The following is a 26,711-nucleotide window of genomic DNA, read 5'->3' as shown; positions in this document are numbered from 1 at the left end:
AGGGGACAAGGGTGGACAAGGGACTGTAGCAGCCCCCCAGGGTCGGTGCCAGCCAGTCCGTCCACCCCAGTGTCCTTCAGGGGGACAACATGCTGCTGGCCGCCAGGCTGGGTCCTCTGCAGGGGAAGTGCTCGGAGCTGCCAGTCTGCAAGGGTGCCAGGGGCCACCTGTGGCAGGACCGCAGGGTCGGCTGGCGGGGCTCCCTGGGTAGCACACACACTCCTCGTGGCACCCGAACCCGGCAGGTGGCAGTGGCTGGCACTGGGGCAAAGGCACCTCCGCTTTCCCTGACTCCCCGAGTGAGTCTTACTTTTGAGGCCGAGCACCACAGGTGGACAGTAAGAGGGGAGGGGAGGCAACCCAGGCCGAGGCTGGCCTCTTCCACCTCTGGGTCAGCCCCCGCCTGTAATGCCGGAGATTTGGGAGGCTGAGGCTGGAGGATCACAAGTTTGAGTCCAGCCTCAGCAACTTAGTGAGGCCCTGTCTCAAAATAAATTCTTAAAATAGGACTGAGTGGTAGAGCTTCACGGGGTTCAATCCCCAGCAGCAAAAAGAGACAGAAAAGAGACACAGAGCCCAGAGCCGGGGTTGCGAACCCCAGGCCGGTAGTGCCTAGGGAAGCCGATCCGCGTAGACAAGGAGGGGAGGGGGCCGGCCGTCAGCCTGTGCCTGGCCTTGAGGTTGGGGGGTCAGACTATTTTTGTTTTTTTCTTTAGTAAAAGTCAGGTCTGGTGCTCAGGCTGGCGGGCAGTCCGTCCTGCACCCCCACCTCCGGATGGGCTGGGCCCACAGGCTCGCGCCTCCCCACCCAGCCCAGCCCGCGGCCCACGTGGGGGTGGGAGCTGAAGTTGCCACATGAGCCACGCCTCATTGAGGAGAAAGTCAGACGTTTGGGTTTTTATGTGAAGTCTTCCAACTTTTTCACGTTGGTAATCTAAGGTTTCCCGAAATGCCACAGACAAGGCTAAGCACGCTGCCGCCCGACCAGGCCGAGGGTGTGCGAGGGTGTGGGCCGGCACAGTCGCCACGGGGAGCAGGCCGCTGTGACCAGGGCCAGCGCCAGCTTCTTTGCAGATGGGAGGGGGCGACCTCAGAGTTCCTCTCCAGCAGGTGTCCTGAAGGACGAAGCCACCTGGTCCCTGCGGTGAGCGTCCTGGCTGCGTCAGCCCGGGGACCCTGGGGTGGGCACGTGGGACTCTGTGTTATTTCCTACCACTGCAGGGAGCTGTTTTAGCAGTAGCTGTGGTACCTTGTAGGCAGCCTGGCCAGAACTGCTTGTTGGGAAACTGGTGGCCGACCCTGGGCAGGAGCCCAGGGCTCAACAAGTGGCCCTGTGGTCACTGGACAGTCAGACCCACACGCACATTCTGGAGCCTCTGGTTCTGAGCAAAAGGGAAGGTGCCCCAGGCCCGAGCTGGCTGTCCGGGCCGTCCAGGAACGTGAGGGCAGGCTGCAGGAGCCACCCACAGTGGGGACCGCCCGGGCGGACCAGGAGCCCCCAGGGGGCTGTGCATGGTGGGCTGGGTTTGGATTAGAACTGCTGGGAGGAGCCCAGCCCACCTGCCTTCTCCCTCCCCCAAAAGCAGAGGGTCCACGTCAAGGCCTGTTCTAAGCAGGTGGCCCGTCGCGGAGGCCACTGTCCACCTCTTTGTCCCCTCAAGCCTCTGTGGACGCCCACACCGGCAGCTGCAGACTGCTGGCATATTAGAGATGGATTTTAATCTTATTTTAACAAAACAGCCGTTTCCACTGGAAGATGCAATTGAGAGCCGAGGAAGGACCCGTCTTGAGCCGAGGCCCGTTCAGCAGACCTCTGCGCTGTCATTGATTTTCCACGAAGAAAAAAATCGCCTCTGGCTACTAAACCGAATTAGTAGTCACTGATGACCAATTATTTCAGCCCGCTGTGAACGGGGAGCCGCACTGAAATCCAGTTTGTCAGACCCGAGCCTCCCTCCTGGAACACCTTTCAACAAATGTGTACCTGCAGTCCCTCCACCTTCCGCGCTCCCGCCAAGTTCTCCAGCTCCACAAAGTTTAATGAGCACGGAAGATGAAGATGAGTTGCCATGAAAGGAAGCCCTCTAATCCACAGAGCGCTCGTGGCAGGAGCGCCGCAATCAGAGCTGTCAGCTGAGCCCCGCGCAAAGCGAGTGTCAGGCTAATGTTTGCAAATGGTAATTCCACTTCCCTCGCGCCGGCGCCCGGTGCCTTCGCTGGAGATCAACCCTGGTCTGGGGTATCAATCGCACAGTTGCGCGGACGGGGTGCACTAATCTGAAGTCCCTCCAAGGCCTGCCCCTGCGCAGTCGCTGATTGCATTTCATTTTAGTCTCCATTTTCCACTCTATTAGACTTAATTCTGACAGGGTTTTGTGGCGAGCAGCAGTGTTGGGTGATGAGGAACTTTTCTGAGGGGCTCCTTCCAGGTTATTAGCGAATGATTTGTTGGAGCTCTTAGCTGGGGGCCCGCGGTCCTGCTGAGCAGCGCTCAGAAGCCCCGGGCCAGCCCGCGGCCCACATTTACAGCAGGGGGAGCCCTGGCAGCCCGTGGGGCCTGACGCCCCCGGGGGACAGGACAGCGGACTCTTTCCCGCAGAGGAGAAGGCGGCAGGAGCCCAGGGAGCCGCTGTGGAGGAGTGCCCACATTAGCTCCTCTCTGACTCAGAGCAGGACTGGCCGAGAGGCCGCCCTGCCCCCAGCCAGACAGGGTGGGACAGACCAACTTTGCTGTCAGGAGCAAGCGCTGTAGGGTCCCAGGGGCCGGACTCGGCTCCCCGCTCTGCGGCCTGGCTGCTCTCCCCACGTGAGCAGACCGTGGGAAAGCTGCTGGAGTTCTGAGCCTCGGTTTCCCCGTCGGCAGGTGGGGGGTGGGCTGGCGTTCATCCCCACCGCCCCCGTCCGAGGAATTGGTGGCTGACTCCCGCACCTCCCCTCCTCTGTTTGGAGTTTCCTAATTCCACTTCCCGAGTGCCACCTTCTGCTGGCCCACCAAGTGCGTCCCCAGGGCTCAGCGGACAGGCCTTGTGAGACAGCCCTCCTGCCCCCTGAGCACCAAGCGCATGCACTGCCCCGCCCGGGCCTCACCCTGACTCTGCATGGCTAGGGCTGCAGCCTCCCACGAAGGGTCCCCACTCGCCAGCTGGGTGGTCCTGAGCAAGACGGTGAACGTCTCTGGGCCTCCGATTCCTATCTGTGGAAAGGGGATGTGGGCGACAGTCTCAAGTGGAGTGCAGAGGGCTGAGGAAGCAGGCGGGAGGCCTGAGCCGTCCCCTCGTCTCGCACAGAGCACGACCCGCACTGGGAGCCTGCTGAAGCTCCTGCGCGGGCAGGAGGGACACCCAAAGCAGTGTGCAAACGTGGCGTCGAGCTCTCACTCACCTTCTGTCTCTCTCCTGCCCGAGAGATCCTTGGACCCTGAATCCTGCCCCCTTCCTCCCGTCCACTCTGCCACCACATCAATGGTTCTAAGACCTGGCTGTCGTCACGCCCCTCCCCTCTCCCCCTCCTCAGAAACCATCTATAGCTCCCTAGTACTTTCAGGTAGACATTCCTGTCATGACTCCTGTCCCGCCATCCTGCTCAATCCGGTCGTTGTTGTTCTTTCAAAACCACCTTCCCGAGGTGTAGTTTAGACAATAAAATGCCCCGTACACACTGTGATGAGCTTTGGCAAAAGCGTGTGTCTTGCTCTCCAGTGCAGACTTAGCATATTTCCATCCCTAAAGTCCCCAGGGCAATCTGCCCCACCACACCCCCAGGGCCCTGGCGCGCCAAGCTGCCCCGCGGCTGAGGACCCAGCCCCATTCCTTCTGCCCCTTCCCTGATGCCTGTACAGGTCAACCCTCCTCTCCTGGGGCGCCAAGGGACCTGGAGGGTCTGGATGGCCACAGGCACACTCCAGTTGCTGGAGGACCTTAGCGCAGCCCTCAGCCCTCGGGCTTGGGCCCTTCCTATATCTCACGGAAGTTCCTCCACGAGCTGACCTACTTTACTGTGACCTTAAAGATAGAAGCCGGATGGGATTTCCCTGGCTCCTTGTCCCCTTCTTCCTTGGCTTCTGGGGTCCCCCTTGTTCATCCTCAGGAAAAGGTCAGCCACTTCCAAGGTGTCTCCTGCCCTGGCCAGGCCCTCTCTCCTGGGGTGGGGATGCCCCGTTTCCCCTTATCGAGGAGAACCAGGGTTCTGCCCTGCTCTGCTGACTTCATGGCTGAGCTTCCTCTTGCAGAGACAGGAAGGAACCGCACGCACCGTGCTTGCCCTGGAGCCTGGCCTGCGGGGGGACGTCGGGCCCCGTCCCATCGCCCGGTCCAGAGGACAGGCTCGTGTCTTCCCCAGGCCCAGCTGGTGTTGCGGTGGAGGAGGTCAGCTGTCCTCGGGACAAGCTCGGCGGCTTCCGGAGCCACTTTGCCCATCTACCCAGCGGGCACTGGGCTGGAGGGTGGCGGTGCAGGTTCAGGAAGGTCCTGCTCCCGGGCGCCCCGAGCCTGCAGGAAAGGTAGGCAGGAGCCAAGTGCTGTGGGCTTGCACAGAGCCCAGGGAGCCAGGGAGAGCCCTGCCCGGCCAGGGAGAGGGGCAGGCGGGGACCGGGGCCTGTGGGATGAGTGGCAGAGGGTTGTGCTCGGGTCGTGGGAAATAGTGCTCTGCAGCCCCAGGGCAGCAGGGAGCCACAGGTGGGCCTTGAGGGCCAAGGGACAGACGTGATGTTTTAGAAAGCCTCGGCTGCTGTGGGGGGCGCGGGGAGCGCGGGCAGGGCACGGTCCTGCTCCAGGGTCTAGCACCAGAGGATGGTGCCCAGAAAAGTCTGGGCTCCTCCATGAAAACTGCCGGGCCGGGCCTCCTCGCTCCGCGGCTGGCTTCCAGGTGGTCCTCAGCTTTAACCGCGGCCTTCACAGACATCGATGTGGATTCTCTGGGTGGGAGACCTCGAGCCGCAGGGCTGGTCCAGGCTTTGCTACAGGCGTGTGCTGTGTGACCCCGGGCACGTCATTTGACCTCTCTGGGCTTCAACTTCCTCACTCCCACCTTTCTTTCCATGCTCATTTAGTGAAGATAAATAATTAAGCTCCTGCGTGTGGCCCCTCAGCTGCTCCAGAGGAAGGCGTAGGAAGGATGTCTGTAATTGTTACCATGGGGGCTCTTGGCCCGTGGCAAAGTCATGCATTTGGAGGTGGAAAAAATGCCTTTCTGGACAACAAAGAACTATGTTTACTTTTCAAAAACCAACTGAACATGATGTGAGGTAGCAGCAAAAAATCACTGTGGGAAAAGCCCCAGGAAAACCGGCTTCTAAAACTGTCCCCTGGGGAGGTCAGGTGGGTGGGGAAGAGGGTGAAAATGCCCAGCAGTCCTGAGCAGGGGCTGAGCCGAGGACCCCCGCAGCTGGGGAGGGGGCTGCCCTCGGTTGCACCGGTGCCAAACCGCCTGCCCGGAGCTCAGATGGAAGGGCGGCGTGGGGCTGGGGTGGCAGGTGGGGTGGGCTCAGGTCCTGGCAGGGCACCTGGGGGCCGCGTCTGTGGCTCCCAGCACTGGCTGTGTGTCCCCTGAACCCCTTGGACTGAGAATTTCTCCTCTTTATTTATTGTGAACGCGTCAAATAGAGTGTCTAAGTGGAGAGGCCCTGCCGCGCTGCCCCAGGCTCACCGGGGACGCCTCCCGCCGGCAGGGCTTCCTGGAAGCCCTGGGCCCTGTGTCTCCTCCACTCCGACCCGTCTTCTCGCCCTTGCCCTGTGTCTTCTGCATCTTTCTGGATCTTCGTGAACACAGCTGCCTATTATTTCACCACAAAGACCCCGGCTTTCCACCCGCCACCTGTGCTGTGAGCAGATGGGAGCTCCCAGGGACCCAGGGTCCCCTGAGCCCCGCCCCCACGGCCTGTCCAAAGTTGCTCCCAGCGTGGACTTTCTGTGTCCCTTGTGTGAAATCTCAAGGGCTTCTCTGGTCACTTCTAGTTCGGGAAGATGGTCTCAGAGCGCTGGTAGAAAGGCCTAAGCCCCAGCTCCGTGGGCTGGCCGCTCAGAGGGAAGGGCAGGGTGAGGCTCCAGGCGCACCCAGGGCTGGATGCTGGGCTCCTGTGCTGCTGACCATGGCCCCTTTTGCGTTGGGGAGATTTTATTTCGCATTCCTTCATTCGTACTTTGAGAGAGAGACTGACCGAGAGCGTGTACTCCTTGTTTTGGTGTGTGATCCTAAAATGATCTGGGAAGCTGGTATTTGAGAAGTTCTAGGAAGTTCTGCATGGTTGGAGAAGGCGTGTGTGGACATCTATGCCTGGACCTGCTTCCCGTGGTGCTATTAGAGTTTCGTATATGTGCTTCTGTCAACTTGGACTGTTTATATTTTCTTAGACAAAAATTACTGATCTTGTCTTAGTTTTTACATTGGTGCAAAGGTGCATATAATTTTCTCTTCTAATTAAAAGACAATCTACCTGCATCAGGAACAGCTCCAGTTGTTACGGGTCTGGAGCTTATGCAAGTTTGAGAGTGGTTTTAAGAAAGAAAGAAAAAACTTCACAATCATAAATGAAAATTAAAGCCCCAAACTTGATACTTAATTATAATGGGAAAAGAAATTAGAAAGAATTATAAATTCAAACAAGCTGACAAATACCACAAAGCACAAACACCCAGGAGAATATATTCTTTTTTAGAATATTAGTTGCCTAATACATGTTTCGATTATTTCCCTTAGTTTTTTTGTTGTTGTTGTTCTGTCTCCATACTCTTTGACTACCTCTTTGTGTAATTGTAATTTTAAACATCTTTCTGTAGAGAAAGCTGTTTCAGTCTTTCCTCTAGCATGCTTTATTAAAAAATATTTTCTTGCATTTACATTACTTTAAAATAATTATAAATTCAGAAGCTGTACAAATAGCAGAGCTCATGGACCCTCCCTTCCAGTTCCCCTGATGACGGCTCCACTTACCCTTTAGTGCAAAATGAAAATGAAAATACTTGTGTGGGTGACCCTGGGACTCCAGCCTCACACTCTGTGCCATCCTATCACATGTACAGGTTCACATAACAATCAAAATACAACACCGTCCTGTCACTGAAAAGATCCCTTCCTTCTAACCCAGATGGACTTTGGGACTCTGCTTCCCACTATTTCCTGCTCCCAGGAAATTCCAAGAATGCTATATATGCAGAATCATACGGAAAGTCACTTTGAGACTACTAGCATTTTTCATTCAGCATAAGGCCTAGAGATGTGGCCAAGCCATTTTATGTGTCCATGGTTGGTTCCTTTTCATTGCTGACTACTACTCCGCAGCATGGATGTACCACAGTCTGTTTAACCATTCACTCGCTGAAAGACATTTTGGTTGTTTCAGTTTGTGCCCATTACAAATAAAGCTGCTATGACATGTGTGAATCTGTCTCTGTGTAGACCTAAGTTTGAATTTCTCTGGAATAAATGACCAGGAGGACAACTGTTGGGCTGTAGTTAGATTTTAAAGAAACGACTGAACTCCCAGTCAGAGCGGCCGTGCCGTTTGCACCCTCAGCAGTGATGTGTGAGAGGTTTTGTTCTCTGGGTCCTTGCCAGCAGCTGGTCATGTCACTGTTCAGTACTTTAGATGTACTAACAGGTGCATAGTGGCCTGTGATCATGGACTGGTTGGCATTTCTCTGGTGGCCTTGGTGCTTTTGTCGGGTCTTTGCCGCCAACACGGCCTCCCTGGGGGAATTCTCCTGACTTTACCCATTTTATAATTAGATTTGTTCCTGTTTTTGTCTTTTTCTGTTGGGTTTGGGGAGTCCCTTGCCAGGTTTGGGGTTGGCAAATGCTCTCTCCCGGTCTGCAGCTTGTCTTTCCACGTCTTTGTGGGGTTGCTCACAGACCGGAGGTTTTTCATTTTGAGGAATTTATCAGCCTTTTCTTTTATGGGTCATATTTTTAGCATCAAGTCTAAGAAAGTCTTCACCTCACTTTAATCCCAGAGAATTTATCCTGCATTATCTTGTAAATGTACAGTTTTACATTTTAGGGTTAAACCTGGGATCTATTTGAATTAATTCTCATATAAGGTGTGAGACTTCATGGACTTTGTTTTTTCTTTTGATTTTTTAATCTTCTAAGATTTTTTTAGATGTCGATAGACCTTTCTTTTATTCATTTCTTTATATGTGGTGCTGAGAATTGAACCCAATGCCTCACACATGCCAGTCAAGTGCTCTTCCACTGAGCCCCAGACTCAGCCCTTTTTTCTTGCTTTTCTAAAAAATCGTTTTACCTAAGATGCCCAGTGCTCCCGCCCGGTTGTTGAAAGGCCACCCTTCCTCGATTACTGTAAATTCCATCTGCTTCCTTTAGTTCACCGTACACACACGCAACTCCATTTTCCCTTTCCTCCTTCCCGTCCCCATCTCGCCCCCACCCACCTTTTTCAACACACGTGAATATGGAGCGGGGCTCGGTGAGTCCCCACCAGACATAAAGCTGCAGGCCTTCCACGGCCAAGACCAAGCGCTGCGTGGGAAGGTCGCCCCCAGGGGCACTTGGCAAGGGCACTTGTAGGATGTGCTGGGCAAGGGACGAGCCTCAGAGGAGCTGGCCCCTGAGGTCAGCTGAGACCTGAAGGCAAAGGGGAAGCCGAGCACCTGCCCAGCAGGAGGAAGAGGAGTCCAGGCCGAGGGTGGGGCTGGAGCCAGGCAGCCCTGGAGGGACGGGGTCAGGAGTGTGGCCGGGGTGCGTGTCTGGGTCTGGTCTGCGGAGTGGAGGCTGTGAGGGTGTTTGGATGCGACCTGCGTCTGGGTCTCCCACGTGGGGTCAGCCTCTGCACCGTTTATCCAAGCTAACGCTCCAAAGCAGAGACGGCCCGGCCGCGGCCACCGTGACTCACAGCATCGCCAGCTACTCCTGCGCCTCATTCACGGTCATAAGGGCCCCTGGCCGGAGAGGAGGCAGAGGGGGTCAGCGCGGCTGCAGGAGGGCCGCCGGGCAGGCTGGGTGACGGATGCAGCGGGGTTGCTGGGAAGACAGCTCTTCAGTCCTGAACGGCCTCTGGGGGGGGATATTTCGAGATCACGCACGTAGTGTCATTAGAAAGCAGGCTATAAATTAGGCCGCTCGGAAGCATGGGGTGTGTAATAATTAAGTAATAAAAGTCACCACAGGGGTAGAGCAGCCCGAAAACAAAGAGCCGCTGCTTGTAGCCGCGTGCAGGCTGCATCCGGAGGGGCCAGCCTTGCAAGGCGGCTGAACCTCGGCTCAGGGAGGCGCCCAGGCCCGCAGTGACCTGCGGAGACCCGCACGAAGGGGAGGCGTGCCAGGGCACAGCGGGTAAGCAAGCGGTGGGCGCCAGGGGTCCTGTCCAGCTCTGCATCTGTCCCTGGCGCCACAAACCCATGTGCGGCAAGGGCCTGGCCCTAGTGGGCAGGCCAGGCGGGGGCTCCTGTGTGCACCCTTGGGCTGGGGTCAGTTGTCCCATATAATATATCACAATAGTAAAAAATAATAAGAATAAAGCTGGTTGTCCTGCTCAGCTGCTGACCGGCCACTGTGAAGCTTCCATCGGTCTCCATCAGGCCATTTCACACCAACTGGGACATTAGCTAGACCCACTATTTCTTTTATTATTATTCTTTTAGAGTAACAAAATACTTGATTGCCAGTCTCTTCCAATCTTAGGATTACTAAGTATCTTTCTCAGTGTTTTGGCACTGGGTACTGAACCCAGGGGCACTTAGCCACTGAGCCACTTCCCCAGCCTTTTTAATGTTTTATCTAGAGACACTAAATTGCTCAGGGGCTGGCTGAGTAGCTGAGGCTGGCTTTGAACTTGCTTGTGATCCTCCTGCCTCAGCCTCCCAAGCCTTTGGGGTCATAGGCCTGCGCCACCACACCCGCTGCTAGATATCTTTTAGAATTTGTTTTTGACTGAGGCATGAAAATGTTAAGACTCATACCTACCACTGGACACCATGGCCTGTTCCCAAACGTGTATGTAGGTGCTGTTTAATCGGGTCGAAGTGTCCGTCTCCTCAAACTTTCATCATTTCTTTATGGCAAAACCTTCCAAGTCCTTCCGGCAGCTTTTTGAGGTGGATACGTCGTCATCGATAGTCACCCCAAGATGCTCGAGCGCCAGGGTCTGGTCCGGTCTCCCTGTAGCTGGGTTCCCACGGCAGCCTGTCCCCTCACTCCCTCACCATTTCACTAGGAGCAGCGAGGTGTGCTTCCCCAGCAGCGCTGCTGCTGCCGTGGGCATAGCCTGGTGCCACCGTGCAGACGCCCCTCCCTCCTCCTTGGTCACTGCAATGTGGTCTGCACAGGAAAGCGAGGGAGGAGCTTGCTCACTGTCCTCGACAAATGACTCCAGTACCTGTGCACATGCATGTGCACACATGTGCACACGTACCCACACGCGTCATCTCCAGAGGATAGCCATCCCTCTCCAGGCTCAGCCTGCCCCTCGGTGCCCATCCACTCGGCCCCTGAGATCTATTCCTCAGATGGCCTCCCGGGCCTCCTTGCCTCTGGCCCAGGGATCTCGCGGGCACTGGGGAGGGTGTTTCTCCCGCCGGCCCTGCTCCTTGGAGTGGAGAACAGCAGCGTGAGCAGGTCGGGCGCTGGGGTGCCCACCGCTGTGGGGTGGCGGCTTCTGGACCTCCCGTGCGCGGAGACGGGAAAGACGGCATTTTGCGAGACGAAAACTGATGAGGTTTTTTCCACTTCTCTGAGTTTATATTTGTGCTTCTTTTCTCTAATTCTGAAAATCTTGCTTCCCAAAGGCGTTTGTTCAATTGCTAATTCACTTTGTCCTTCAATGTAAATTTGACAGTTTCAAAATAATGGATATTGACATTATTTTTTAAAAATATTTTTTAGATGTTGATGGACGTTTATTTTATTCATTTATTTATATGCAGTGCTGAGAATCGAACCCAGTACCTCACACGTTAGGCAAGCGCTCCACCACTGAGCCCCAGCCCAGCCCATGAATATGGACATTACTACTAACAGCAAGAGCAGCTTGGGTCTTCCTGGGTGCTTCTTGTCCTCAGTACCATTCGAGACAGATCCTGCCCAAATCTCTTTTGAAATCACTTGAAATAATTTTGACAAACAGGTCCACTTGCTTCTTCCTGTTATTTACAGCAGGTGCTAATCTTTAATCTTTATTTGATTTTATTTTAACTATTTTCTTAAAAAGGCACTTTTTCCATGGTTCCCAAGTAAAAGCTATTTGCACAGTCCAGAGTTCGAGCTGTCATCTCCTTCACCCCATAAGTTCCTGTTGATAGTAAAATTTGGTTTCTTTTTTCCCTTTTGGAAATAAAAAACATATATGTATCAGGTACATGATATGCATCATACATATAATATGTATTTCATATATGATAAGCATTATAAGTCATACGTTATATTTAACATGCACAATACTATATATATGCTATATATGTCTATATGTAATGGCATCCCATGTCATTTATTAGGGGTACATACTTAGCTTTCCCTGACTGATCCTAAATTGAAAGTGGGGAACAAAAACCAGGGAAGCTGGCAGTAAAGTCCTGGCTTGTGGGGTGATCATTACGTGTTATTGTTAGCTTCCTGCATTGCTATGCCCACCAGCAACACAGGAAGCCACAGCACCACAGGCTGGTTAGGTAGGTGATGGGCTTGCTTCCTGGGCTGTCCACAGGGCTTGGTTTCCCAGGCAGGTTGCTTCAGAGTGAAGGTCGGAGTTCTACTGGTGGGTTCAGTCTCTCAATCTGCATAGAGATTGGCCTCACCTGGAGCAGTTAGTGCTCCCTATGAGGACGTGCAGCCTGTGGCCTCAAGCCTTGAAGCTCAGCAGGTGACTCCCAATGCTGCCCCCTCTGCTCTGGGACCTCACCCTCCCCTTTATCCCCAGGATGGGCACCACTGTGTTGTGGTGTTGTGAAGGGTCCCACAAAATGCTCAGCACAGGACCAGAGCTCTCTGGCCGGAAATCACTGTCAAAGAAAGTTAGAGCCAGACACCAGCTGAGAGTAGTGAAGGCAGATCTTACTCGGTCCTGCGCAAAAGGGGAGATCCCTGGGCAGAACTGAGCTCAATTCCAAACACAGGACAGGTGGTGGATTGCCAGTGAGCCGAGGGAGGGTCAGGGGATGGAAATGACGGAGAGGCTGCATCAAGGGTGGGGGGCCTTGCTAAACCAGCTTCACAGGGTCCCTGCTACAGGTAGGTCAAGGTCAGATATTGGGCGGGGTGAGGAACTTGATCAGTTTTCCAGGGAAATCAGATATTTAGGGCAGAGGGATCAGCTTAGCAGGGTTCTTGGCCAAGACTGGCCTGAGCAGGCCAAGGAGAGGGCGGAAGAGGCCTAGTGGACGAAGGCTCAAGGCCCCGTCTAAGGTTGGTCAAGGAGGGCCTTTGTCACATCTCAGACGCACACTGCCACACGCGCAGGCAGTCAACATTTGCTGACTCTTCTGCAAGGGCCTGCCTCTCAGGGATTTCGAGTGCACGCGAAGCTCTGTGCAGCCTGGAAGCCCTTCGCTCTGCAGCCTGGGACAGTGAGAGGGATGCCAGTGCTCTAGGGAAGGAGGGAGGGCCTGCAGCGGGAGAGGAACCAGGACTTCCTGGGCCTCAAGCCTGTCTGGCCTTCCCCAGGCCTTCCACGCCCTTGTTTGATCTGCTGCAGCACCGGTACCAGCAGCTGTGGGTGCAAGAGCAAAAGGCCACCCAGAAAGCCATTAAGCTGGAGAAAAAGCAAAAGGTAAGACAGCCCTCACTCCTGGGCGGATTGCTGGCGAGGGGAGAGAAGGGTCGGCTGTGGCGCCGACCTTGGAGCCTGGCCTGGTGTGTTTGTGGTGGAGGGTGGGTGGGCACAGGGAGTCAGGTGGTGTCTTGCTGCAGAGATTCAGATCTGGACCAGGTCTTGGTGATTGTCCAGTTCACCTTGCACGTCATCCCGGGAGGGTGAGACAGGCCAGGGTGCCAGTCACCTGGCCCTGTGCGCCTCTGAACTAGGATGCGACTCCAGGGTCCTGAGTCCCGTGTGAGGACCCTTTCCACCAAATTGCTGCACCACTTCACACCTCTGAAAAATCAGGCTTTAAAACAATCCAGCAGGCCTAGACAGAAGTGCGCCCTAGGCTACCCATAAAGACAGGCTGAGAAGAAAAAGTGAAAAAGAAACGCACTTCTGGAAGGGTGCTTTGAAGAACACAGTCGCTGCTGGGCACCGACCGTGGCACAACCCTGTAAGCCCAGCAGCTCGGGAGGCTGAGGCAGAAGGACGTGAGTTCAAAGCCAGACTCAGCAATTCAGCATGGTCCTCAGCAACTCAGCGAGACCCTGCTCCACATGAAAACTGGAAAGGCCTGGGGAGGTGGCTCAGTGGTTTGGCACCCAACAAAGAACACGGCTCTTCAACAGGAGGAAATTTGTTACAAATTAAGCAACAGGCCACTTGGGGGGCCCTGTGCCCAGCGCCTCACCTTTGCTCACCAGGAACCTGGAGGCTGTCCTTGTCCCATGTCCCAGGCCTGCAGGGGAAGTTGCAGCCCAGGTCCCCACATAAAAACTCTGTCACCTGCTACCATGGGAGTCATTAGCAACTGGCAGGAGGTCAGTTCAGTGAGATTTTTACTATGAAAAGCATCTTTAGCTGTTAATTTGTGTTGTTCCAAACATTTTAAAATGCTCAAACTGTACTTTATTCCTTGAAAATATCCCAAAAATTTGGGCTGGGCTGTAGCTCAGTGGTAGAGAACTTGCCTCGAATGTGTAAATATTTAAAACAACATACAAAAACCACAGCAGCTCAGGTGGTTACAACAATCAGAATCAATACCTGAAGGCCTACTTGCTTTGTGCTGAGGGACCCCAAGTCCCTGCACTTGGTTCTCCAAGAACCCCATCGGGGAGGTGTCTCATGATCTCAGGGGGATCTGAGGCTCAGAGAGAGGAAGTGACTCTCCAATCCCATCAGACCCAGGTGTGTCTGTCCCCAAGGTGCAGTTCTTGAAGGTGAGGTCCCTGCCTGCAGATTAGGGGATGCTCAGGGAACAGAGCCATTGCCTATGTTCTAGGGCCAATCTGAGGATCAGAAGGGTCTTCCCAGGGACCCTGTTACCTCTCCAGGCCCCTCTAGCTCTTCCCAAGCAGGCTGGCTCTTGTTAAAGAGCTCGGTGCCACTAACCGAGCTAACTATCGTGCTTTAAAAGCAACCCATGGCTAGTTTGTTGTTAGTGGCTGACAAAGTCACCTCGTGATGGTAGTGGCTGGTTTCAGAGGGAGCAGCACCATTACGTGCTGCTTTACAGCCCCTGTGATCCTGCGAGTTTTAATTAGCAGCTATTTCACTGCTGCTCAGAATGTGGACAAAGACACAGAAACTGGAGCCTCCGCAGGTCCAACACGTAGCCAGTGCCCCTCCTGCGAAACAGGGACCCTGAGGCAGCTAATGAGGGTGCTGCCACCACAGCTCTGGGCCTGCCACCTCGCGTGAACCACCACCTCTCTGGGGCCCGAGTTTCCACACTAGGCATGAGAAGGAGCCAGATTACCTGAGGGCCGCTGTGCTGAGCCTCCGTAGGGTCCTTCCAGCCATCCTGGGTTCAGGCTGAGGCTCACACTCAAGACAGTTTAGCAAGAGAAAGGCATCCAGACTGAGGTTGCACCTAAGGGCGGAGCCTCCACCAGGAAAAGAAGACGAGAAACCGCTCACCCGCGTTTCACACTGTGTTGGAGGAGGAGGTGGGCGGTTGTGCAGACAGGAGTGGACAGAGCAGGATGGATGGTAATCCACGCGGGCAGCCAGGCCTGTGAGCCCAGGCTCCTGAGGCAGGAGGAGACTCACATTCTCTGCCTCCCAGCTCCTCTGTGGTTGCTGGCTGTCTCACCTCGGCTTTGAGCCACCAGAACCGGAGGTTGCCGTGTGGGGTGGTTAACCCCGTACTGACCTTGAGACGGTCAGTTCACATGGCCTGGTCTCCCGCATCCCAGGGGAAGCCTGTGGTGGCCTGAAGTCTGCCAGCTGTGGAGGATGCGCTGGATTTTGAACAGCAATGAACCCAAATGAAGTCTGGTAACGACTGCCTTTTAGTGAGCAGTCATCTTGGGCCGGCCACCCTGTTTAAAAGCCAGCTCAGCAGATCCTACAGGGACCCTGTTGGCTGGGCATCTGTACCCCTTTTCAATGGGGAAAGCTCAGAAGCTTAGGCTGTGTGTCTGCATCCCTCCAACCCCAAAGCCCAGTTGGTCAACCCAGAGTAGATGGCCTCTGCTTTGGTTCAGCACTTTAAAACTGTTCTAGAAGGCAGAGGAATAACTGCCCTGAAGGGCTGGTAAATCACCCCACATACACTCAACAGAATTGGTCAGCAACATAAATCAATAAGTGAGGTGGCAACCTCAGTTAAATTTGGTTCCTTCTGGACGCCTTGGGCCACGGTGGGGTTGGAGACCCTGGAGGTCTGTCAGACTCTGCCCTCAGAAGATGGCTGGCTTTCAGGAGAGATGAAACAACCTGGCGACACCTGGCCACACCTGGCCACATCCCGGCCACTCCCGGTAGTGTGGGGCCTGCAACCTCCACGAGCGTGCAGCTGGTGCTTCTCTAAGTCTATAAAGCATAGGAGCATTATGGTCTTACAAGATCATAGACCCGGGAGTACCTGGGCAGGGGCCCCCAAAGCTCAAGCTGCACCAGCAACATGGAAAACCCGGCTCTGTGTGGAACCAGTGACAGCCAGCAAGGCCCAGTGTGCGTAGAAGCCAGTGCCGTGGACCTGGTTTTGGCCAAAAGATAAAGGCTCGTTGAGGCCGACCAGAGAGCAGGAGGAATGCTCAGATCGTCGCCACATCGGGCGGCAGCACGGGCCTTTCAGCAGCCCTGGGGAGGCAGAAACGGACTCCATCGGCACCAGGAGATCTTGGTAGCACGGTCCACACCCAGAACAAGTGGCCAGGTGGAATTCCTGGACAAATCTGGAACACATGGCAGCTGCTGGCCACCGGCTCACTCCTAAGGTCCTGGTTCTGCAGGTCCCGCTCACCGGACACTTTGGGTCCCACCAGGCTCTCAACATCATTTTAGGCTAGGTCCTTGGGTGTGGGCCTGCGCCCTGAAAAACCACCTGAACAGCTCTCAGAAGAGGGAAGCTGCTGTTCCGTGGCTCGGTTTCTGGAGCAGCAAACATCCCCAGACGCACTTACTGCAGGCGTCTATGCAGCTCGAGAAGGCTCAGCCGGGGGACCCCCAACGAAGGCCTGAGCCCCATCTTCCTCATCTTCAGCCGGGGGCAGTGAGCTGGGGCACACGGTGGCATGCACACCGGGGCTGGAGGGTCAGGGCTGAGGAAGCGCAGCGTCAGCTACCACTGTCGTGGACGCTGGGCCCCTCGGTGCAGTGCCACCCTGCTGCCCGGCTCAGCGGAGATGTCCTCAGGTCTGCCGTGCCTGCTGTCCATGATCTCGCCAGTTCTTGAGGTCTGTCCCAGACCACGCTTACTTGGGCTGCTCTTGGGCCTGTGGCTCTGGCTGAAGCGCCTCTGGGCCACCCGCCCTGCTGCGGACGGCTTCTCCCACGCCCGTCTCACGGTGGCACATCCAAAGACAACTCCAGATCCCCAGCTCAAGCCGCCACCCGCCCGCTCTCCTGCCTCACAAGGGGCAAGCCCGCTGTGCCCAGCTCTGAAGGCCAGAGTCACAGCGGCCTCTCCCTCTCGGGCCCACACCCAGCCCTCAGCAAGGCCAGCAGCGCCAGGACTTGGGTGCAGGGCTCACCCACTCCCACCCGAGCGCTGTAGTCGCTGCCCACCTGCTCGCCTAGCACCCGACCCTGGACACCCCAGGGCCTGTCCTCCACCAACTGCCCAGCAGCCTCTCAAGACCCGGTTGGCTCATGCCACTCCTCCACTGCCAGAGCTTCTGAGAGAGTCCAGAACAGAGCCCGGAGGCCCTGCTGTGCTGGACGAGACCTGCCCTCTCACTGCCCGTCCCAGCGACCACACTGTCCTGCTTGCTGCTGCTCCAACGCACCTTGCACACTGGGCCTGGGCTCATCTGAAACGGCCCAGGTGTCCCCTGCTTGTCGGGGGCCCTCCCTGCCCTCCTGTCACTCGCCCTCTGACCTCCTGCCCAGCTGCAGGCTTGCTTTGTTCTCATTTCGCAGCACTAAAGCCACAGACAGTTGAAATCACTTGTTTGTTTAGGTTCTCCTGCGGGATGCCAGCTCCCCCAGGGGTCTTTGGGTCCTCAGTGATGTCCCCAGTCAAGCAGGGACGAACGCTCCTCAGTATCTGTTGAAGGAATGAATCCAGGTGAGGTGCTCGGCCAAGCCGGAAGTGCCAACTCAGCACCGCCTACTGCCGAGCGGCCCCATGGGACTTGGAAGTCCACGGGGGTGACCATCTGCCCTGTCCTATGTCCCCTTTGCGCCCCGTTGCAGGGCACAGCCTGGCTGCCTGCACCCTCTCCCAAATCCCTGACCCCATCTGTTACGGGTGGTCCCGGCTCTGCGCAGGCTCTGGGAGTAAACGGGCTTCTTGAATTTTTGACAAGCATCACAGGAGGCTCCAGGGCCCTCAGCAGACTCTGAGGTCGGAGGCCTTGAACCTCACGTTGGTTCTAGGGACAAAACCACAGATGGCGGCTTAGACAACAGACATTTATTTTCTTATAGTTCTGGAGGCTGGAAGTCCATGATCAAGATGGGGCAGGGCTGGTTCCTCCCGAGGCCTGTCTCCTTGGCTGGTCACCTCCTCCCTGTGTCCCCATGTGGTGGAGCGAGTGCTCTGGACCCCCTCTTCAGTCAGACTAGGGCCCAGTCTATGATCTCATCCAACCTCAACCACCTTCCCTTGGACCTTATCTCCAGTACAGTCAGGTGGAGGGGTCAGTTCAGTTCTAGTAGACCCACGAGCTACAACACTCTGCGGGCATGCTGGCACCTGCCTGTGGGCACAGAGCTCGAAGTTCAGGGAGAGGGAGCTTCCTCTTGGCCTTTGCTGTCCACTCACGGAGACCCTCTGGGCTCTGGAGGGAGCCTCTGAATTCCTCTCCCCAAAGGATCCCACCTTTCTCCTCCCCGATGGGCCATGGTGGGGACCTGCTCCGAAGGGACAATAGCACTTGTCTTCTCTTGAACACCATGGAGGCCCTGTGGACGCTGGAACCACGTTAACCTTGGAAGGAAGTTTTGGGAGGACAGGACACCACTCCGCCCTCCCAGCAGCCTCACATCACAACCTCCAGTGCTGCAGGGCCAAAGCAGAACGACACGCCCGGGTGTCCCCATGTCCCTCCCGGGGCCCCTGAGCTGCAGCCAGGGGCAGGGCGACAGGGCAATGCTGTGACTAGCCCAGGAGAAGGGCCAGGGCCACGAGGAAGCAGTCCACAGGAGAATCCCGGGCTCTGCCCTGGTGTCCCTGCTGGCTGCACAGGCTTCTGGCCTCCACTCTTCCTCCGCAGGTGATCCTGGGAAAGCTGTATGAGACCCGGAGCAATCACCTGAGGAAATACAAGCCGCCAGTGAAGCTGGACGCCCTCTGGCACATGCCCCACTTCCGGAAGGTCAGTGTCCCCTCCATCGGCCGCTTCCTGCGCACAGGCTGGTTGCCAGCCACCTTCCCGTCTTTGTCTCTGCCTGTTGTCCAGGAGTTCTGCGGGCTTCTCACCGGTTGGCATAGCAATGGCAATAGCAAGGACTAACAGAGTTTGAGCACTGCCTGAGTGCCAGGCTCTGAGCTGCTCTTCGCTCAGATTCCTCATGGGCACCATCCAGGGAAGTTGCTGCCTCCCGACCTGCTCTGCAGACAGGAAACGGGGCGAATGCTAGGTGGCAGCCGGCCTTGGGCCGATCGCAGGCTTCTCAGAAAGAGCCAGGTATCTGTCTGTCCGCCCAGTGCAGATGCTGTCCAGGCCATGCCTCCAGTGATGGGATTACTGATGCACCACGTCTGGTGCCCAGGCCCAGACACTTGCCCTCCAGAGGGGAGCAAATGGCACAGGCAGCTGACTCAAGCATAGGACGGAGTCAGACCAACCCAGCCAAGGGTTCGGGGGTCGGCGAGCTCTGGCCTCAGAACTCAACCCGTGTTCATTCGACCATGTGGCCCTGTGGCTCCTCGACGGGGGTCCCCGTTCAGCAGGCTTCAGCAGGGGAAGGACAATGGGAGTGTCGGGAGCATCACAGACCAAGGGAAATGGGAGACGGGGAGGGGGCTGCGTGTGCTCAACTCGGGCAGAGGGAGGCTCTCTAGGAGGCCACCAGGGACTGGCCAGGCCCAGGAAGACAGCTGCGCGCGGCGGCGCTCCTGGCTGGCCCGCCCGGCTGCCGTGTTGCGTTAAGCTTCAGTTCAGACAATGAAGGGCGGCTGGCTTCCTGAGTCTAATGCACTCCAACAAGCTGCTGAGCTTTGCCGGGAAACCTGCTTTGTCCCCCTTGATGCGTCCTCTCATGTCCTGCCCAAGTGGCCTCCATCAGCATATGTCAGTGACCATGTGCCCCGCCGCCCGTCATCCAGGCTGCCGCCGCGCTCACAGCAAATGTCAAGGAAAGAACACGACCAGGCGCCATTCAGGGGTGGCAGGGGTCATGGCCGCGCTGCTCTCTACGGCACCTCCCGCCGTGGCCGTGCCGGTGCACGGGCCTCGTTCCTCTCTCTCCATGTCCCAGGTTTGAAACACACCCCTCCTCTCCGCTCCCAGCTTGGCAGCCCACAGCCCTGCCTGGCCCCTCCTTTACCTTTCCTCTCTGCTGCTCCCTGACGTCCATGGGGAGACAGATGCCCGGCGACATTGCCCCAGTGGGTCCACAGGCATGAAGTGCCCTCTCTGGGGCTCTGCTCTACAGCATGGACTCCTGCGCCCCTTCGTCTCTGATTTAGAGTCCGACACTGTGAACAGGGGAGGGTGCAGGTGGTCTCCACTCTCTTCCCCTGCAGAGCAGGGACAGGCCGGCCGTGCAGGGACCATGGAGGGCTCCATGCTGGGCGCACTGTCTCTAGTACCCAGGCCCTGCAGGGCCAGCCCAGGCAGGGCTCCATGTGCAAGAAGCAAATGCTTCTGTTTTCAAAAGAGGGAATTTGTCTCGGCAGAGCGTCTCTCCCGGGGGGTGGGCGGCTGCTCTAGCGCTGTTAGGAGCACCAGCGAGCCTGGAAGGATGACTTTTGCTCTGTGCCAGGCTTCGCATGAAGCCATTTTTGTGGATGACTTCATTTCCTCCTCAGAACAAGCATCCGGGCCCTGCAGGACGGTGCCCTCCTCACCCTGGAATCCAGGTCTTGTGACAGTGTGGCACGCGCACACTCCTATTGTGCCACAGAAACAACGGGACAGACAAAATGCAAGCCCTGGCTTTTGGGGTGTTTCTCCCCTCTTCTGAGGGTGTCCCTGGGACTCTGCAAGCGAATGCTGCAGTCACTCCACCCCTCGGTCCAGAGCCTGGAGTGAGTGGGGTGGTGCCAGGGGCCAGCCCAGCAGAGACCCTCGACCCCCAGGGTGCTGCTGTTACAGGCTGTATCACCTGCAGTCCTCTCCGGTGGGGTCATGACTCTACAAGAACGGTCACTGCGCCCTGACTCCGAGCTGAGTGCTGGGCGTGTTCATCCGCGGCCATCCTGTTCCCCACCCCACTGGTGTGGAAACGGGCTCACCTGTGTTGGGGTCCAGCCCAGGGCTGCCTAACACCCAGGCCTCTGAGGCGCCCCCTCAATGGCAGCCCCCTCCCGGCAGCCTCTCTCTTCACCTCTGGAGGGCGCCTTTCTTCCCCACGGTGGCGCTTAACAACTTGACCACTAATTAATTAACTGGGTCATGTTTTCATCTTCCCCAGCAAAACGTTACCCCGCGAGAACCATGGCTTTGGGTCTCCCATTGTGTCCCCAGAGCCCAACAGGATACCTGGCATAAATGATGTGATCTGTGGAATGAACAAATGAGTGGACAGATGAACGAAGAACTGAGGACATTAAGGCCTCCCCAGGGTCTGACAGACCCTCCCCAGGTGTCCACTGCCCTCCCACCACTGCCTTGTCTAGTCTGAAGGCCCGGCCAGCAGCCAGGTGGGGGCCACTGGCCTGTGTCGTGCACGGAGCCCTGGGGCCTTTGTCTGAGTCTCAGGGCTGCTGATCCGCTGCCCCCACCCGGGCCCATTGTGAAGGGAAACAGCGCTTCCAAAAAAGTTGAGCCTGTCACAGTGATGGATAACCTAAATGGACTCTCCCCACTCCCGAACAGATGTCGACGCTGAACTCTGTCAGAAATAATTAAACACCTTTCACATGGAAAAGCAGCAGGCAGGGCGGCGGCCGCCCAGGGGCCCGGTCACCGCATCGCAAGGGCTGCTCTCTGCTCCCTCAGCCGGCCACGAGGGCGGCTGCAAGAGGGGCCACCGGGACCCCCACCCTGCACTGCACAAGTCACTTAGGGCGTGAGGGGAGGACTGTGCGCTGCTCCTGTGGGCCCTGCCGTGTCCCAGGCAGGCAGGGCTGCCCGTTCTGGTCCCTGTAACCAGCAGCTGCTACAGAATGGCCGCACCCAGAGGGACAGTCGGTGGCAGCAGGTGGGCCTTCCAGCCAGGACATTCACACTGTGCGGAGAGGCCTGGATTGTGGAGCCCCAGTCTCCACACCTGAACCTGGGAGGGAGGAGAGGTCCTGGAAGGGCCCTTCCAAACCAAGACTCCAGGTTCCAGGCTCCTGGGCAAGGAGCAGACCCCAGGCCCAACTGCACCACCAGGGGAATTGCTCCCGCCCTTCCTCAGGTCCCCAGCTGGGGGACGGCTGTGAATTCATCTCCCACTACGAGGTGGAGGAGCCTCTGGGCCGGGGCTGACACCCTCTGCACCAGGTGGCAGGGGGCTCTGATGCCCTCGGCAGCGGGTGCTGTGGGCTACAGGGTAGGGTTGTGGCAGGGGCAGGCGGGGGAAGCAGGGGACCCTGCATGGAAGTGACCCTGCCACTCCTGGCCTGTCGGGTGGCTTTCACTAACTCACTTCCTCTTCCATGAAATGAGCTAACGATGCTCCCTGGCAGGACTGCTGGAGGAGCTGGTAAGCACACGTGTGTTCGGCGTTTAGCAGAGCCTGGCCCACGCGGAGCTGCCAATCAGGAGCAGCTGATTGGCAGTGAGGACAGTGGAGGAGATGGCGCGCTCCCTCCCCGCTCCCAGCGCTTCCTTGAGCGGCCTCGCACCTGCCTGCTCTCAGCACTGATGGCTCGGTCGCTGAGGAGCCAGACGAAGGCCATCACTGATGCAATGGGGTGCTGGCGTGGATGGACAGCAGCTGCACAGGTAGACGGATGGACAGGGAAGTCTGAAGCAGCCTGAAGTGTGGAGACACACCAACCTGGGCCGGCCGCCCCTGGTGTGCGTGCGGGTCAGCTCTCGCAATGATGACCCTGTCCCTGGGCGTGGCCGGCCCTCCCTGCCGTTCAGCAGCCCTCCTTCGGCCTGTTGAGTGGCGTGGTCACTGACAGGGTCCCTTTGCTCTTGGTTGTGACTGCTTCTGAACTGTGTGGTCTCCGGCCACCTAATTGTAAGCCATGAAAAGTAGCTGGTTTATCCTTCTACCCAAAGCCACCAGGGCGACTGCTCCTGAGGCTGGGTGGTGGCCATGAAGGACAGCTCAGGTCGCCTTGGGAGACTCAAACAGTGGAGCATGCAGACTGCGGAAATCCAGGCTCTCACCTGCAGTGAGTGACACCTGATTAAATATTCCCAAGGGAAGAACCTGGGTGTGCAGCCCCACCTGCACAGGACACCCTACGTCCCTGTGTCTGCACAGCACCACAGACGTCTGGAAGGAGGGTCCCCCACGTGGTAGGTGTGGTGATGGAGTGAGGCGGTTTCTTTCTCTGATGCTGTTTCCTGCATGCTCTGGATTTTTGAACCGAGTACATGTCACTCTGGTCAGGCTATTTTTTAAAAACTGTTTTTTGAGGATGGAGATTCCAACTTCTTCCCCAGGGGTTTTCCCATGGTCAGCTCTCCTTCGAACCCAGTTCTCTGTCGCGTCTCCAATGCTCTCATGCTGCCGGCCAAGGCCAGTCTCTTACATGCGCTTTCCATCAGACACAAAGGTCAGTGGCCAGCAGGTCCCTGGGCAGTGGAGACAGCTGGCTTCCCTGGGCCGGCTCTGCATGGCCAAGGCCGTGCTCTCACGGGAGACCCGGTTTCCCCTGGAAAGGCTTTGCCCACGCACCCGGCGCCTCTGCACGCAGCACTCCCCTCCTGCAGCTGCCTGGCCTCCGTAGCACGATCCCCACATTACATAGTCGTTCAGCCACCAAAGTATGAACAAATGGACGGCATTTTCATCTGGCTTTCAGTTTCAGCCCCACTGCTCTAGAATAATGGTCCACGCCATTAAGCTAACAGTTTGATTTACAGGCTCTTGTGCTCTGGACGCTGGGATCAGACTCTTCTCTTTGTGGAAGACTAACCCTGCCTTGGGTCTCCTGGGCCCCTGGCTCCCTAACAGGAGCCGGAGATGGAGGGAAAAAAAAATATCAGCAGTCAGCCAAGCGCCGACACCCAGAGACTCAGCTGATTAGTGAAAGCTGCTGAATCTAAGAGAAGGCTTTTCTCTGCCACCTTTAAGCTCTCTTACAAATCATGGCTGGCTAGAAAGTTAACTCTCTGGTAAACCTGGAGCGGCCTCCTGCCCTGTCCACCCACTGCCTCTGCCTCTCCAGAGGGCTTGCTCCCTGTAGGTAGGACGGGCTGTCCTCGCCAAGGTGTGCCCAACCCCAGTCACACTTATCAGACCCAGGAAGGGCAGATGCCACATCTGCTGCCCCTCCCCAGGTCCCACGCTAGTGGTGTATTTTAAGAATCCTGTCGCTCTCGCACACTGGAATACGAATCATCCAAGGTTGCCGTGCAGGGTGCTGAGCACAGGAGTGGGGCATGTCACACACAGAAACAGGGACAGGAAGAGTGACTCAGAGGCCCTGATGCAGTTGACATTCCTCCCTAAACACAGACACCCCTGTTATAAACCGACACCATGCAGAAGAGCTGACTCGCCCAGGGGACAGAGGAGGAGGCTTCGGTGGATCCACAAAACCCGGCACCTCTGAGGTGCCGAATCTTTAAGCTCCTGCTCAGGAGGTGACATTGCTGCTCAAATACTGGCAACTCACAATGACTGGAGCTGAAGGTCTAGGAGTGGGGGAAAGGGGGAAGAGGAAAGAAGGTGTGCAGGAGGGGCACTGGGTGACAGTGGCCAAGTTCCCTGAGCGGTAGAGAAGTCGTGGGGCACCGGGTGGGGCCTGAGGCTGGCACATGAGCAGGCCCTATCCTGCAGCCTGGGGCCCCCAGCCCTTAATCCTGCTGGTGCCCAAGGACTTTCAGCTCCACCCAGAAGGCTCTTCTCTCCCGCTGGGTGAGAAAATTCTACTTTTGTGTTGAAAGTCAACCAGAAAATAGGGCAGGGCAGCTTGCTTTAGAATCAGGTATACACCTCTAATCTCGAGAGAGTGAAAGTCTTGTGGGGACTTTTGGGAATAGAGGAGACTTTGGGGTCCCCAGCTTCTTCCAGCTTATCCCCAAGCAAATAAGCCCTTGATGAGCTACAGATTATCCCTCTGGCTCTTGGAGGAGCGTGGGCCTGTCCCCTCTGGAACAAGGTCCTCAACGTCTCCCTTGACTCCCTCTTGTTTCCAAGTCTCCCAGCTCATCAACCCGTCCCCTCATGCCAGCTAGGCTACCTAACACATGGCCAGCGGTAGGTCCTCCCAAATGAGCAGCACTTTGTGACTTGCTGGGATAACCCTGGGGTTCACGCAGGTCCAGGTTAAGTGAACGGAGTCGCCGTGAGAGCCAGGCTGCCTCTCTGAGCTCCCTGCAGGTGCACGCAGCCCTGTGCTGGAGAAAATCCACCGGGGGGAGGACGACATGGCAGAGACTCCTGGCCTCTTCCTTCCCTCTTCTCAAAGAAGTCCTGGGCAGTGATATCTCCAGTAGCACGAAGGGTGGGCAGTCTGACTGCAGCCCCGGGGCTGGGAGTGTGTCACTGTAAGGATGGAGGTCCCTGAGGGCCACAAGGACAGTGACCCCAATGCCTGCCCATCCCGAGTCCTCTGGCCTGGGTACTTTTGTGAACTGGAACCCTGTGTGGCAGGAATGAAGAGCCCTGTCTCAGAGACGAGGAAGCCCAGGCTCCCTGGCTTACAGCAGGAGCCAAGGTTAATGGCTAGCAAGGGGCCAAGGGGGACATGAACTCTGCCTGGCTGCTTCGGAACCCAGGCCCTGGAAGAGCCGATAAATGCTAAGAATGTCTAACTGAGGTCAGAGGCCAGTAGGGCTAACTGCAGGGCAGGGAAGGGAAGTGAGGGTGTCAGGAGAGGGGCGTTGATGGGTGTCCAGAGCATCGTGGCCAGCCAGGGTTGGCTGACTTAAGCACTTGCAATAAACCCCACACTTCCCACTGCCCTGGAAGCCATTAGACCTTGATGAAAACCCCAGCCCCTTTTAAATTGCAGTTTGGCTCCAAGGCTAGAAAGGAAAGCCATCAATCCCAGGTTCAGGCTCACTGTGTTGGAAGTGGAGGCAGACGGAGCGCAGTAGGGCATCTACAAAGTGGGCACCCTAACAGAGCAGCAAGTGCCGCTGTGCACACAGCGCTTGCCAGGCCGGGCCAGGCCGGAGGAGGGTGTTCGATGGCAGTCTGGCTGCATGAGACCCTGGCCTCTGCTCCCACAGCTGAGTTGTCCTCAAACTTGCGGATCCTGGGGGCCTCGAGGACAGTCTACAGTGCAGATTCCAGGACCCCTCGCACCTTTGGCAAGCAGCCCTGCAGTTGGCTGAGTCAAGGTCAGCTCCACGCTCACAGCTGCCTGAAGTACACACGGCGGGGGTGCTTTTGCATTGCTGTGCTGCCCCACGGGGCTCCAAGAGGAACCAGGCTGTGGAGCTGGCTCCTCTGCTACACAGCCCTAGCCTGTGTTCTTCTCTGTTCTTCTGTATTTGTCTGCTTGGGCGGCATGGCTGCAACACAGACTTTATCCTCTGGTTCAGGAGGACAGAAGTCCAAGGTCAAGGTGCCAGCATTGTTGGTTCTGATGAGGGCCCTGTTCCTGGCTTGCAGCTGGCTGCCCTCACTGTCCCCACGTGGGGGAGAGGGAGAGGAAGGGAGCCCTCTGGTGTCTCCTCTGATGAGGGCACGAAGCCCATCACGACCTCATCTGAACCTGACCGCCCTCCCAAGCCCCCACCCCAGGCCATCACTGTGGGGTTAGGGCTTTTCACATATGATTCTGGGGACACAACTCAGTGCACAGCAACTTCTGTCTCAAGTTCAGTCCAATCTGCCTCTTTCTACCTCGTACCTCCTGGTTGTGCTTTTGGCTTCTGGAATCCTGTAGAATCGCTGCCCTACAAATTCCCTGCTCCTGCACTGTGCAGGTTCTTGATCGAACCGCAGGGCAGAGTTCTATGTGTCAGAAGGTGGAGCGCAGCCTTGCTGTCAGAGCAGGAGGGCCCAACACCGTGACCCTGGCTAGTGCTGCACTCTCCACCTTTGTCTACAGGCATGAAGATCTGTCCCTTTGAAATCCTTGCATTTCTACGTATTTTTAAACAAAATGTTGAACACGTGCATGAAAGTCACCTGAATCATTTAATATAAGACTGGATGTGGAAATCCCCTGTGGGAGGGCAGCAAAGATGTAGTTGGATTCGATATCATGAACAGCAAACATGGTGGCAGCCGGCAGATCTTGAAAGCCGCCCTGGATGCCGGGCTTCGCACCAGGGAC

The 26,711-nt window shown here is 56.7% G+C and overlaps 1 protein-coding gene across 2 annotated transcripts in view; it reads left to right on the top strand.

The window, feature by feature from the left end:
* The window catches only part of Cfap77 (cilia and flagella associated protein 77), a 123,621-nt gene that overhangs the window by 81,363 nt on the left and 15,547 nt on the right, over positions 1–26,711 (top strand). The window contains exons 4-5 of one of the 2 annotated variants that reach the window (XM_047524879.1): positions 12,610–12,715; positions 18,418–18,519. The exons of the other annotated variant lie outside the window; for it this stretch is intronic. Coding sequence (XP_047380835.1) covers positions 12,610–12,715; positions 18,418–18,519 — 208 coding nt within the window. The remainder of the gene's footprint in view (positions 1–12,609; positions 12,716–18,417; positions 18,520–26,711) is intronic. 2 annotated transcript variants of the gene reach the window in all.

This window comes from Sciurus carolinensis, chromosome 14 (assembly GCF_902686445.1).
Source record: "Sciurus carolinensis chromosome 14, mSciCar1.2, whole genome shotgun sequence".
In the NCBI taxonomy this organism is placed as follows: domain Eukaryota; kingdom Metazoa; phylum Chordata; class Mammalia; order Rodentia; family Sciuridae; genus Sciurus; species Sciurus carolinensis.
This window is presented reverse-complemented; position numbering and strand designations above follow the sequence as displayed.